Raw genomic sequence first — 14,487 nt, forward strand, 5'->3', positions numbered from 1 at the left:
GCCTAGCCTCTTAGTGCGGCCAGCCAGGCCAATCACGGCCCCCGGCTGAACCACGTGGGGCCCCGCGGAGCCTATGGTGCGGCGGCCGGCCCGCCGGTCCGCGCTGGCTGTGGGTTCCCTCTGAGATCAGTGCGGAGCTGTCAAAGCGAGCAGGGGTGGCGCCGGGAGTGGGAACGCCACACAGTGCCAAGTCCCCGGCTCCAGCTCCCGACTCCCGGCTCCCGGCTCCCGGTGCCCAATCCCGGGCCGCAGCCATGAACGGCGAGGAGCAGTACTACGCGGCCACGCAGCTTTACAAGGACCCATGCGCGTTCCAGCGAGGCCCGGCGCCGGAGTTCAGCGCCAGCCCCCCTGCGTGCCTGTACATCGGCCGCCAGCCCCCGCCGCCGCCGCCGCCGCACCCGTTCCCTGGCGCCCTGGGCGCGCTGGAGCAGGGCAGCCCCCCGGACATCTCCCCGTACGAGGTGCCCCCCCTCGCCGACGACCCCGCGGTGGCGCACCTTCACCACCACCTCCCGGCTCAGCTCGCGCTCCCCCACCCGCCCGCCGGGCCCTTCCCGGAGGGAGCCGAGCCGGGCGTCCTGGAGGAGCCCAACCGCGTCCAGCTGCCTTTCCCATGGATGAAGTCTACCAAAGCTCACGCGTGGAAAGGCCAGTGGGCAGGTAAGCCTGGCTCCCCACCCCTTTCTCCTTTCCGGTTCTCACCCGGCCGCCTTACCTCCAAGCGCTCCCAGGAGCCTTCTCTCTGTTCCCGGCGCCTTGGATTATCCCGGGTCGGACTAAACTACATCAGGGAGCTACCGAGCCCATCCCTCACAGCAGTGCTTCTCTGGTCCAGTTTGAAGCATCTTTCCCACCCAGCTCTCCTGGGAGTGTACACTCCTTCCTTCCCCGTTCGCTGAGCCCATCTTCGCCCCAGGAGCCCGCGCTCCCAGCGCCATCCTTAGAGAGCCGAGGCTGAGTCCTGCTCGGGGCTTCGGACACTACAGATCCTCCTCGAGCAGGGGATCCGGGAACCCAGGACTCCTTGGTAGTGCACATCGAGGAAGCCGAGTAGGGACATGGGTGCCTCGGACCCAGGCCCCAGATCGCCTTCGGAGCCCCGGAGCCCCTCACTTCCCGCGCTTCTTTAAGGAAGGGCAGGCATCTAGGGGCGCCAGGTAGGTGCAGAAAGGCAGGGAGGGAAAGGAAACTGCACCCAACCCAGCAGTGTCCGGCTGCCCTGGTTGGGGAAACAGGATAGGAGTAAAGAGGAAGGGGCTGGGGCAAGGCGGGGGCTCACCGCGAGGCTGAAAGCCGGCCTCTCAACGTCAGAGCCTGGCAGCTAGGAGAGCAATCTGGGAAGGGAATTCGTTTTTCACCAACCGAAAGCAATTAAAGCTGTCTCCCCGCACCGCTTCCCAGGAAGTAATTTTTCAGGAGATGGGCGCTCCCTGCCTAGCTGGTGGGGAGGCGAGAGGCCTGGTTCCTGCGTCCCTCCGCGCCGGCAGAGAACAGAAGGTCTTCCCCGGGGCCGGGAGCCGGAGGCACGGGGTAGCCCCCGGGTCCTTCGCGGCCCCGCGCGAGCGGCAAGTTCCGGCGCGGCCTGTGTCGTCGCCGCTACTCACTGTCATCGCTGCCGTGCCTCAGCCACTTCTGGTCACACCTGCACCGCAAATAGTTGCCTTTTCCTTTCAACTGGCAGCCGGGAGTAGGGGGAAGCAGCTCGAGCCGGCGTCCCCCGGCCCACCCCGAAAATCCTCAGCGCCCATCTGCGGGGTCTGGCCAGCCCTGCCTGACACTGACCCCAGGCGCAGCCAGGAGGGGCTTTGTGCGGGAGAGGGAGGCGGACCCCAGCTTGCCTGGGGTCCACGGGACTCTCTTCTTCCTAGTTCACTTTCTTGCTAAGGCGAAGGTCCTGAGGCAGGACGAGGGCTGAACTGCGCTGCAATCGTCCCCACCTCCAGCGAAACCCGGTTGACAGGGGCGCCAGAAGCTGCCGCGGCGCCTCTGCAAATTTATCCAGCTCGCGCAGCCCGGGCCAAAGGCCTTGAAGTCTCCGGAAATGCGGGGTTCTTAGGAGGCGGGAGGACAGTCCCTCGAACTAAGGTGGGGGGCTCCCCGTCCTCACCCACTTTTCTTCCAGGGCTGCCTCCCCTCCAGACCTCTCTTCTGGCCTCCTAGGCCCTCGGAGCTCCTCCTTTCCCACCCTGGGCCTTCCTCAGGAAATGGGCGACATCAGGGTCCCGAAAGAGGATTTGTGAGGTGGAGTAACTTCCCTATCCCAACCCAAGGGGTGATACCTCTGCTCTGGAGGACTTGGGCTTAGGCTGACCCAAGAAGCCAGAAAGTAAAACCAGAAGGCAAATCAGCAGCCTTGGCGAGGGTTCGGGGACCCAAGGAGGGCGACACTCTCGGGCTCGAGTTGGCCCCAGGCCTTTGCTGGCGCCCTCTAACCCGCTGCATGCTCGACTCTCGGGGAAGGAGACGACCTCCCCTCTCTTCCCCTGGAAGCCGTCTGCGGGGCCGGCTGCTATCCCCGCGTTCCTCTAGGGGAAACTTCGATGGAGCCGAAATTCAAAAATTGCAAACCCACCTGCCCCTGGGAAGAGCGAAGTGACAAAAGGGCTCTCACTGGCAGTACGAATCTGAATGCTAATGGCAACAGACGTTTTGAAAAACACTGACCCCCAAATGCTTCAGCAGCGCTGTCCAGCTAGCACCTAAACTGCATCACCCTGCGCCTTGGGGAAGGGCCCAGGCTTGGCGACCTTGACCTTTTCCCACCATCCTCAACCTCCACCCCTGCCGCGTCGCGCTGAGCACAGGTCCCCCGGGAATAGTGCACCCCAGGAAGTCTCTCCCTGAGCAGTCTCTCGCAGGGACTTCACGAAGCCCTCTCGCAGGAACTATACGAAGCCCGCAGCCTAAGGCAGGAACCCAGAGACATCTGGGTTTAATGTAAAAACTTTGGAGAGCCTTTCAAAATGTTTATTGAAGGCCCGTCTCGCTTCTCTCCCAGGCGTGGGATGCCAGGTAGATTCGGGGATGCCCCCAGGGAGTAGAACTCTCCCTGGACTAGGGTTTGAGCCTCTGCTTCAGCTTCTGGCGCCTCTTCTCGACCTGGGGGGAAACCCAGTAGGGTTCCATCGCGAAATTAACCCCGCCCCAACACACACACACCCGCCTTTCAATTCCTTAAGGCTTAGCCAACATTCACAGGAGAAATGTCCCCTGCTTTTGCTCTAAGACAAGCCTCTCCCCGGAACTTTGGTGGAACTTCCCGCTCCAGCGTCCACAGCCTGGGTGCAGTCAGTATTTTCCACAGAAAAGAAAAGATTGGGACCTGGCTGAGCGCAGCGGCAAACAGTGAATGTGGGTCTCCAACCTCCTGGGCCAGGGCGTCCTGTTGCATCTTGGAGACACGAGAGGCTTGTTTCTGCACCACTACCACCTCCTCCGTAGGGCTGTCGGTTCTGCAGCTGGGCTAGGGCCCCTGTGTCTCCCCTCAACACCTCTGAGGGCATTTGGGATCCAGGGCATAGAGTCTGGAGCTGCCAGAGTTCTGCCCTGGCCAACGTGACCCCCAGAACAATATTCCTTCACTTCGCGGGCGGAAGTCCGGCTGAAGTTAAAACAATTATGGAGAATTTGCTGGCTCTCAGGTTGGGACTAATTACGATATAACTATAGAGAGAGGAAACACATGGTCAGATATAACAAAATGTGTCACAGTCTCCATTAGCACAAAGATTTTCAAACTGCAGGTTGCACCCATTCGCAGGTCATAAAATCAATTTACTAGGTTGAGATTAGTATTTTTTAAACGAAATAGCAGATAATGGAGAGAAAAGTAGATAGCATCATACGTGGTAAACGTTTGTTTTATGTCCTTAAGATTTGTCAGTATAACTGACCTACAGTGTCCGTGTGTGAACTACACAACGATCCGAAATGTATTTCTCACATTTGTGGGTCACCATCAGGAGGTTTTTTTAAGCCCTGGATTAAAGGCGTTTTATTGCTTTTGTAGGATCCAGCCGGTTTAACTATTATATACATTTAAATCAACATCAATCAGTTGATTAACACCGATTATATGAGCGCATTCAAGGACCACTCATTGGCAGAGCCAAGCTTAGGCTCACGGCGAGAGCTGACTCGAGTTTGGTCTCCAATAAAAAGGCTATCTTTATTAGGAAGGGCTTGAGTTACTAGGGAAGAGCTTCGCGCGCCTACGCTAGGCGCTGAAATGGGATGCTGGGGCTTGGTGGCTCCGGCGGGAGCAGCTGGTAGGGCTAGGGCTCCCTGGCCCCCCTTGAAGGGGTTGGGCTGCGTGGGTGGGGGCTGTGCGGGGCTCCGGGGGCCACACTCACGCCCTGTGTCGCCCGCAGGCGGCGCCTACGCTGCGGAGCCGGAGGAGAACAAGCGGACGCGCACGGCCTACACGCGCGCACAGCTGCTAGAGCTGGAGAAGGAGTTCCTATTCAACAAGTACATCTCACGGCCGCGCCGGGTGGAGCTGGCTGTCATGTTGAACTTGACCGAGAGACACATCAAGATCTGGTTCCAAAACCGCCGCATGAAGTGGAAAAAGGAGGAGGACAAGAAGCGCGGCGGCGGGACAGCTGTCGGGGGTGGCGGGGTCGCGGAGCCTGAGCAGGACTGCGCCGTGACCTCCGGCGAGGAGCTTCTGGCGCTGCCGCCGCCGCCGCCCCCCGGAGGTGCTGTGCCGCCCGCTGCCCCCGTTGCCGCCCGAGAGGGCCGCCTGCCGCCTGGCCTTAGCGCGTCGCCACAGCCCTCCAGCGTCGCGCCTCGGCGGCCGCAGGAACCACGATGAGAGGCAGGAGCTGCTCCTGGCTGAGGGGCTTCAACCACTCGCCGAGGAGGAGCAGAGTGCCTAGGAGGACCCCGGGCGTGGACCACCCGCCCTGGCAGTTGAATGGGGCGGCAATTGCGGGGCCCACCTTAGACCGAAGGGGAAAACCCGCTCTCTCAGGCGCCTGTGCCAGTTGGGGCCCCGCGGGTAGATGCTGGCAGGCCTTCCGGAAGAAAAATAGCCATTGGTTTTTGTAGTATTGGGGCCCTCTTTTAGCGATACTGGATTGGCGTTGTTTGTGGCTGTTGCGCACATCCCTGCCCTCCTACAGCACTCCACCTTGGGACCTGTTTAGAGAAGCCGGCTCTTCAAAGACCATGGAAACTGTACCATACACATTGGAAGGCTCCCTAACACACACAGCGGGGAAGCTGGGCCGAGTACCTTAATCTGCCCATAAAGCCATTCTTACTCGGGCGACCCCTTTAAGTTTAGAAATAATTAAAAGGAAATGTTTGAGTTTTCAAAGATCCCGTGAAATTGATGCCAGTGGAATACAGTGAGTCCTCCTCTTCCTCCTCCTCCTCTTCCTCCTCCTCCTCTTCTTTTCCCTCCTCTTCCTCTTCCTCCTGCTCTCCTTTCCTCCCCCTCCTCTTGCTCCCCTTCTTCCCCCTCCTCTCCCTCCTCCTCTTCTTCTCCCTCCTCTTCCTCTTCCTCCTCTTCCACCTGCTCTCCTTTCCTCCCCCTCCTCTTGCTCCCCTTCTTCCCCGTCCTCTTCCTCCTCCTCCTCTTCTTCTCCCTCCTCTTCCTCTTCCTCCTCTTCCACCTGCTCTCCTTTCCTCCCCCTCCTCTTGCTCCCCTTCTTCCCCGTCCTCTTCCTCCTCCTCCTCTTCTTCTCCCTCCTCTTCCTCTTCCTCCTCTTCCACCTGCTCTCCTTTCCTCCCCCTCCTCTTGCTCCCCTTCTTCCCCGTCCTCTTCCTCCTCCTCCTCTTCTTCTCCCTCCTCTTCCTCCCCCTCTTTCTTCCTGACCTCTTTCTTTCTCCTCCTCCTCCTCCTTCTACCTCCCCTTCTCATCCCTCCTCTTCGTCTTCTCTAGCTGCACACTTCACTACTGCACATCTTATAACTTGCACCCCTTTCTTCTGAGGAAGAGAACATCTTGCAAGGCAGGGCGAGCAGCGGCAGGGCTGGCTTAGGAGCAGTGCAAGGGTCCCTGTGCTCCAGTTCCACACTGCTGACAGGGAAGGCAAGGGGGGACGGGCCTGGATCTGGGGGTGAGGGAGAAAGATGGACCCCTGGGTGACCACTAAACCAAAGATATTCGGAACTTTCTATTTAGGATGTGGATGTAATTCCTGTTCCGAGGTAGAGGCTGTGCTGAAGACAAGCACAGTGGCCTGGTGCGCCTTGGAAACCAACAACTGTTCACGAGTCAGTATGACCTTCACATCTTTAGAAACTATGAAAACGTATGTGATTGGAGGGTTTGGAAAACCAGTTATCTTATTTAACATTTTAAAAATTACCTAACAGTTATTTACAAACAGGTCTGTGCATCCCAGGTCTATCTTCTTTTCAAGGTCTGGGCCTTGTGCTCGGGTTATGTTTGTGGGAAATGCTTAATAAATACTGATAATATGGGAAGAGATGAAAACTGATTCTCCTCACTTTGTTTCAAATCTTTCTGGCAGTGGGATGATTCGAATTCACTTTTAAAATTAAATTAGCGTGTTTTGTTTTGTTTTTTGTTTTTGTTTTTGTTTTTGTTTGAGAGGGTCTCATTCTGTCGTTCCCAGGTTCCTCTTTTTTTCAGGGATTCTCCTACCTCAGCCTCCTGAGTAGCTGGGATTACAGGCTCACACCACCACGCCCGGCTAATTTTTGTATTTTTAGTAGAGACAGGGTTTTGCCATGATGGCCAGGCTGATCAGCGTCTATTTTTTTCGGTACTAATCAGGAAAAACCAGGTAATTAAGAAATAGTGCACTTGAGTTTTGAGTTGGAGCACCCTGTGAGGGGATGAATATCCAGTTTTGTTTTATTTTTAATTTAAGAATATCTTCTCATCATGACTTTCTCGGGTAATATAGTCTAGAGCGTGGGAGACAACTCGGAGTACTGCTGGCCAATACTGCTTCCTGGCAGAGCCAAGCGCCACCCACCTGACGCCTCAGTGCTGCGGGTGGTGAAACCCGCCGCTGGCTCCCACCATGGTCAGGTCTCCTCTTTCCTCCCAAAGCTGAGGACGCAGGCGAGGCCGTTTTCTGTGACCCTTCCAAAAGAAGCGTTGTTTTGGATGAGTCTCCGTCCCCGGAGGCCGAGGGACAAAAGTGTCTTATGTTAGAGACAAAGATGCCCGGATTTAGAGGGCTTCCAACCCCTAGGACCACTCTGCTCTTCCCTGCAGGAAGCTCTCAGATGGGCGCCTTAGCCCGGTGGTGCACCCGACGGCCCTCCCCGGCGCTCCCTGTGTTCAGTACCAGTACCTCACTCCCAGGAGTCGCTGCTTTTCTTTTACTTTTTGCAAAGATAGACGCTGTTTGTTGTTGCCGTTTTGTTTTGTTTTACTGGAGAGAGATATCGAGTCCCTCGGGATAAAATTAAGTTCCTTGGATCAGAAAGGGGAACTTGCGCATCCTTGAGAGTGCTCTTTCCTTGCGGTTCTCCACACCCGCCTGGGCTCTGGGGTGGGGCAAATCTGCGCTCGCATCCTTGGTCCCTCAAATATTGGCCCAGCCCGAAGTCCTGATAAAATGATTCGAACTCTCAGTGACTCCGTTTCTTCATCCAGAAAGTGGAGGCAAATACTACTTCATGGAGTTGCTGTGAGGTTTAAACCAAGAAATACCTGTAAAATGCTAATTCGGCATCTAGGAATCCCTCCACAAACAGTAGCTATTGTTTTAGGCTGTCATCGTCGTCGTCGTCAGAGGCAATCGGGAGCTGCTGTTGTGGAGTTTCTAAAGTCCCCCACCAGTCCCCCGGCAGCCCCTCCCCTCTGGCAAACCCCCACACTGTCGCTGTTGATGAGTTTTATTCCTCTACCCACTGATCTTTGCCGAACACTGCCTAGTTTCAGGACGCCCTTCCTCATAAATAAACTCCCTAGGTTTTCCACAGCAAACTTCACCAGGCAAAGAACTGCAGCTCCGCCGACCAGTTAGTTGGTGGAGGCGCAGAAACTTGTCCTCGGACCCCACGCAGAAGCCGCCGCCCTCTCCGAGGCTCCGGCCCCGACTTCGCTCTGCGAATTGGGCCAGCCGCTGCTTGTCCGCGAGACCTGAGGGTTCGCCAAGGAGAGGAGAAGAGGCACAGGCTGCCTGAGACTGGTCTTCGGGCAGCCGAGGGCGCGGGATGACTCGGGCAGGCGTGTGACCTCCGACTAACCAGGGTTGGGCCCGGGATCAGAGCTTTGCTTGGAAATTCTCTGGGTGGCAGAGACTCGGGCAACCGGAGCCTGCGCCTCCCGCGGGGAAGAGCTCGGACTCCGGAGGTCGCGCCGCCCTAGGCTTGAATTCAGTCCTTCCTTACTACTCGTGGCTTTGCTTACATCATTTAACTCTCCATTTCCTCGTCTATACAGTGGGCTCATAAGGAGGCGGTAAGGAGATGATGTGTCTTTGAAGAGTTTAGGACAGGACCTGGTGTCTCCCGTACGCCTGGTGGGGGTGGCGAAGGTGATGCGTTGTTAACAGGAGAAACCAACCTTCCAGGGAGGCCCAGGGAGGCAGCGGAGAGCGAAGTCCTGCTCGGCGGAGAGACCTCGAGGAGAGTATGGGGAAAGGAATGAATGCCGCGGAGCGCCCCTCTGGGCTCCACCCAAGCCTCGGAGGCGGGACGGTGGGCTCCGTCCCGACCCCTTAGGCAGCTGGACCGATACCTCCTGGATCAGACCCCACAGGGAGACTCGCGTGGGGCCCGATATGTGTACTTCAAACTCTGAGCGGCCACCCTCCGCCAACTGGCCAGTGGATGCGAATCGTGGGCCCTGAGGGGCGAGGGCGCTTGGAACTGCATGCCTGTGCACGGTGCCGGGCTCTCCAGAGTGAGGGGGCCGTAAGGAGATCTCCAAGGAAGCCGAAAAAAGCAGCCAGTTGGGCTTCGGGAAAGACTTTTCTGCAAAGGAAGTGATCTGGTCCCAGAACTCCAGGGTTGACCCCAGTACCTGACTTCTCCGGGAGCTGTCAGCTTCCCTCTGTTCTTCGGGCTTGGCACGTTCCTTTCATAATGGACAGACACCAGTGGCCTTCAAAAGGTCTGGGGTGGGGGAACGGAGGAAGTAGCCTTGGGTGCAGAGGAAGAGCAGAGCTCCTGCCAAAGCTGAACGCAGTTAGCCCTACCCAAGTGCGCGCTGGCTCGGCATGTGTGCTCCAGAGCCGGCAGGACAGCCCGGCCCTGCTCACCCCGAAGAGAAATCCAACAGCGCAGCCTCCTGCACCTCCTTGCCCCAGAGACCGTCCGAGCTGGAGCCACAAGCCCTCCATTCCTCTTGGAATCTTCAACCCCAAGGTAAGGTAAGTTCACCGAGCGCCGCCCAGCGACGCGCGCGATCCGGGGGGGATCACGCGCGGCGACCCTACCGAGCGCTCTGTGCGCGCCCCCATCTCTCGGATCGTGTTCCTGGCTCTGTCGAAGCTGCTGAGTCCCGCGATTCGGAAAATCCGGCACTTGTTTCTCACCATATACCATCACGTGGAAATCATTGAAAATGGGAACCCGGGTGGAGTATCTGGGAGAGCACGCTTGTGCCGAGGGGCCTGAGCTATGGGACTTCCTCCAGGTCCCTCTGTTTCCTGCGGGCGTAGGGGACTCGTAGTGTCGGATCGCATAGTGCCAAAAAATAGTGCATGGGAAACAAACAAAAACACCTCTCATTTTCTTCTGCAATATAGTTTTTCCTGTAGGTGGGCTAACATAGTACCTGAAGAAGTTCTCACCTTGAAGAGCTAAATCCATACCATACAATATCTGAGAGCTGGTGATGATTTCGGGTCATGCATATTGTTTTTAACAGGGATGATGTCCATAAATAACTTGCTCTTCGCTCCAGTACTGGGGCGTGAACGCATTCAGCAACATATGTTGGATTCCTGCTTTGCTGCGGCACGCAGGAAGCCTCACAGTGCTTGCCCTGGAAGCACTCACAGTTTTTACAAGACAAATCACATCTTCCCACTTGATGGTCAATACCGTCATGGAGATTGAATTGATTATCAGTGACTGAATTTATCAGAGTAAACAGAAGTCACTATGATTCCCCAAAATGAATGCTCCTTTTGAACAAGGGCTGTTTTCATTTCTTAATTTTGGCCTCCTTAGTCTAGCACTGCCACCCTCTCCATACCCTCTCCTTCAACCAGTTCAATTCAATGCATTTAAGTTTGACTGAAATTTAAGTATTGTACTTTCCTTTTCAAATTGGTGAATCTACCTGTTCTATTTCCATCTCCCCACCACCCATTCTCTGTCTCATTCTCTCTCTCTCTCTCTCTCTCTCTCTCTCTCTGTGTGTGTGTGTGTGTGTGTCTGCTCTCTCTCTCTCGCTCTGTAGGTGTGGTTTGTGTCTGAGGGTGAGTCTCCCCATCTTTGTGTTTCTGAGGATGCCTGTGTAACCTATGTGCCTATGTGTGTTTGTGTGCATGGGTTTAGGGTGGTCTTATTGGGTTGCCATGGTGATAATGATCAGGTGTGTCTAGGGACCAAGGAAACCACCCTATATGCTTTTTATTTTATGTGTGTATTTGTTTACTTGTTTATTTATTTTTGCGACGGAGTCTTACTCTGCCGCTCAGGCTGGAGTGCAGTGGCACGATCTTGGGTCACTACAACCTCCACCTCCCAGGTTCAAGTGATTCTCCTGCCTCAGTTTCCTGGGTAGCTGGGATTACAGGCACCAGCCTCCATGCCTGGTGAATTTTTGTATTTTAGTACAGATGGTGTTTTGACACATTGGCCAGGCTGGTCTTGAACTCCTGACATCAAGTGATCCACCCACCTTGGCCTCCCAAAGTGCTTGGATTACAGCACAGCCATCTCACAGGTGTCTGATGACATTGCTGATGATGAAAACCGTCCGCTCAGGTTGATGTCTCAATTCTTTGGATTGGCACAACGTTAGAAGGCAAGAAGTGCTGTCTTTAGAATAACACAAAGTTGAAACTTTAGTAAAAGCTGACAGATTGCTAAAGTACTACCACAAGGAACTTTAAAATCTTCTCTTTCTAAAAAAGAAGTTCACAACTAAGGTATTTCACGACTTCAACAAATTTACCTATAAAGCCTCCTGAAAATTAAGCAGTTACAAATGTCAGAAGAAGGAAGTTCTGGGTTGATATTGAATCAAGCTTTGCTCCAACCCAGCTCTAACAGGCTAGATGTGGGAACAATAAACCTAATGGGAAACTGAGGCAGGGCAGCAGGAAGCAGAAGGCCTCCTTGCGAAAGAAATGGGAATGATGCATCCTCTTATCTGGCAGCCAGCCATCAAGAAATTGCTTCCCATGGTCAGCTTGAGCAGTGGGAAGAGACTGGCAGGAAACACTGGGTAGGAAGGGGAGGTCAAGGTCTGCAGATAATAGCAGCTAAAAATAGGTGATTTCAGAGTGAAAGTGGCTGGCTGAAAGGGATGAGGCTCATAGGTTACCTAGCGATAACTGTCAATGCCAGATTCCCATATTAAAGTATGGTATATTTACACATCTGTAAGATGGAATGCACATGATAAAATTATATTCCTTCCAGGTGCGGTGGCTCATGCCTGTAATCCCAGCACTTTGGGAGGCCAAGGCCGGCAGATCACCTGAGGTCGGGAGTTCGAGACCAACCTGACCAACACGGAGAAACTCTGTGTCTACTAAAAATACAAAATTAGCCAGGTGTGGTGGTGCATGCATGTAATCCCAGCTACTCATGAGGCTGAGGCAGAAGAATCGCTTGAACCTGGGAGGCACAGGTTGCAGTGAGCCAAGATTGTGCCATTGCACTCCAGCCTGGGCTACAAGAGTGAAACTCTGCCTCAAAAAAAAAAAAAAAAATTATAGTCCTGATGTTTCATTAAAATTATTTCCTTTGTAAATGAGATCCCATGGCTTTTGAAAGCATAAATAGCTCTAACTTTAAGCAGTATTCTATCATTCAACTTCAAGTTGAACACCCTGGAGTCCTTCCCTGAACATAGAGCATATAGAAATGGCATATAGAAACCTTAAATATATGCCATATCATCAGCACGCATTCAAGATTCTTGTCTACATTGTGGAATACTCTGAAATCTCACTTCTAATGATAATTACACATCTAAAAACTGTAAAGAACCTGATCTGATCACCACACATAATATGGAGTAAAACATCACTATGTACCCCATGTATATGTACAAGTACTACCTGTCAATTTAAAAAAATTTATGTGTAACAATATTTTTGCTGCTAATTATTTACATCATTGAATAAATTCTATCTCTCCTCTTTCAGAATTCTCAATGAGCCTGATTTCCAAAAGGTATGACATTTTGAAAGTCATTTCTCTTATTTACATATGCTCTTAGAAAATTCAGAAGTCCCACACTTCTAAATCTGTCTGGAAATACTGCTGATTTGAAATCAACATATTACATGGAATTATTTCCACTTCATAGTTCTAGAAACAAACAAACAAAAACGTACAAAATAAGGCCGGGCACTGTGGCTCATGCCTATAATCCCAGCACTTTGGGAGGCCGAGGTGGGTGGATCACAAGGTCAGGAGTTTGAGACCAGCCTGGCCAATATGGTGAAACCCGGAAACCCCGTCTCTACTAAAAATACAAAAATTAGCCAGGCCTAGTGGCAGGTGCCTATAGTCCCAGCTACTTGGGAGCCTGAGGCAGAAGAATCACTTGAACCTGGGAGGCAGAGGTTGCAGTGAGCCAAGATCACGTCACTGCACTCCAGCCTGGGCCACAGATTGAGACTCTGTCTCAAAAAACAAAAAAAAAAGTACAAATTAGAGTTGGGCAAGGTGGCTCATGCCTGTAATCCTAGCACTTTGAAAAGCTGAGGAGAGAGGATTGCTTGAGCCTAGGAATTTAGGACTATGATTGTAGTGAGCTATGATTGTGCCAATACACTGCAGCTTGGGTGACAGAGCAATACCTTGTCTCTAAATAAAGCATTTTTAAATGTTCAAAATAATCTCTAAGAAATAAACAATTGGCCAGCACGGTGGCTAATGCCTGTAATCCCAGCACTTTGGAAGGCCGAGGTGGGCGGATCACTTGAGGTCAGGAGTTTGGGACCAGCCTGAGCAACATGGTGAAACCCTGTCTCCACTAAAAACACAAAAATTAGTCAGGCGTGGTGGCGAGCACCCATAGTCCCTGCTAGTAGGGAGGCTGAGGCAGGAGAATTGCTTGAACCCGGAGAGGTTGCAGTGAGCCGAGATCGCACCACTGCACTCCAGCCTGGGCAACAAGAGCGACACTCCATCTCAAAAAATAATAAATACATAAATAAATAAATATAAAATATTATATAATTGGATTTATTGCAATCAATGAATGTGTGGTTTATTTTTATTTAATATTGAAAGACTATGTTTCTAGGCCAGAAGGACAGGAGAGTGGATAATTTCTCCTGTGGATGATTGGGCCTTTCCACAGAAACACAAACAGAGATTGTATAAAGCACAAGGCATTTTTCATGCTACCCTTTGTCCTCCAGTTCAGTGGAGGAGAAAAGGAACAATCCCTGGCCAAATGTGCAAATTGAAAGTGCTGTTTCTCACTACCTTGGGCAGGGTTTAGCTTCCGGTTTTGTGTTCCCTATTTACCACCCTTCTGAACTAGGGCAAATAACTTGATCCATTTGAGCTTGTCTACTCCCCTGTGAATTAGAGATAATCTCATCTCATGTGACTATTGTGAGAGTTAAGTAAGATAAGGTATGTGAAGAGCACATACTTGGGTGAGTGGAAACCTTTATTTTTATTTATTAGGTACAAGGTCTCACTCTGTTGCCCAGGCTTGAGTGCAGTGGTGTGGTCCTATCATCTCACTGTAGCCTCAAACCCTGGGCTCAAAGCAATCTTCCCACCTCAGCCCCACAAGTAGCTGAGACTACAGGCAAGTATCACCAAGCCCAGCTTTTCACATTTTTTTTTTAGACATAGGGATCTTGCTAAGTTACCCAGGCTAGTCTCAAACTCCTGGGCTTGAGCAATCCCCTTGCCTTAGCCTCCTGTGGCTGGGATTGCAGGTGACAGCCACCTCACCTGGCTGAGTGCCACCTCACCTGGCTGAGTGCCACCTCACCTGGCTGAGTGCCACCTCACCTGGCTGAGTGGAGCCCTTTAGAAGGATGTGGTTTTTCCAGAAGCTGAGGTCTTTTTTGCCCTACTAAATCACAGACAGCTCTTTGCTCAATGGACCTCAGGGAAGGCAACAACTGCCACACCAATTGAATGTATGCCCTTTTCCCTGGAGCCCTGGAGTCCTCCCTCAGATGGGGACAGCTAGGTCTTGTCCTGGCTCTTCACAAGAGAATTTCTGGACTGCAAAGTCACATTGAAGTTGACCAGGTATGAGCAAAAATAAGCCACCACTGTATAAAGCAGAGAGGCAAAAGCCAGCTGTACTGACTGAAGTCACACGTCAAACAGCATTGATACCCACATGCAACTAGCTTTACTTGTAAGGCACAAGCATTTCAGCC

The 14,487-nt window shown here is 52.9% G+C and overlaps 1 protein-coding gene across 1 annotated transcript; it reads left to right on the plus strand.

Annotated features, from left to right (window-relative positions):
- The first annotated feature begins 254 nt into the window (after positions 1–254).
- Positions 255–4,819, plus strand: PDX1 (pancreatic and duodenal homeobox 1). Its single transcript, XM_019039560.4, has 2 exons — positions 255–663; positions 4,374–4,819. Exons 1-2 carry the CDS (start codon positions 255–257, stop codon positions 4,817–4,819), a joined length of 855 nt encoding a protein of 284 aa, XP_018895105.3.
- The last annotated feature ends 9,668 nt before the right edge of the window (positions 4,820–14,487 follow it).

The sequence above is a fragment of the Gorilla gorilla genome, chromosome 14 (assembly GCF_029281585.2).
Source record: "Gorilla gorilla gorilla isolate KB3781 chromosome 14, NHGRI_mGorGor1-v2.1_pri, whole genome shotgun sequence".
NCBI classification, from domain to species: Eukaryota; Metazoa; Chordata; class Mammalia; order Primates; family Hominidae; genus Gorilla; species Gorilla gorilla.

What these genes read in the sequence shown, in the direction of transcription:
- PDX1 (XM_019039560.4), top strand. Translation starts at nt 255, where the DNA reads ATGAACGGCGAGGAGCAGTACTACGCGGCCACGCAGCTTTACAAGGAC. An exon ending in GTGGAAAGGCCAGTGGGCAG is followed by an intron (nt 664 to 4,373) that starts GTAAGCCTGGCT and finishes TGTCGCCCGCAG; the next exon opens with GCGGCGCCTACGCTGCGGAG.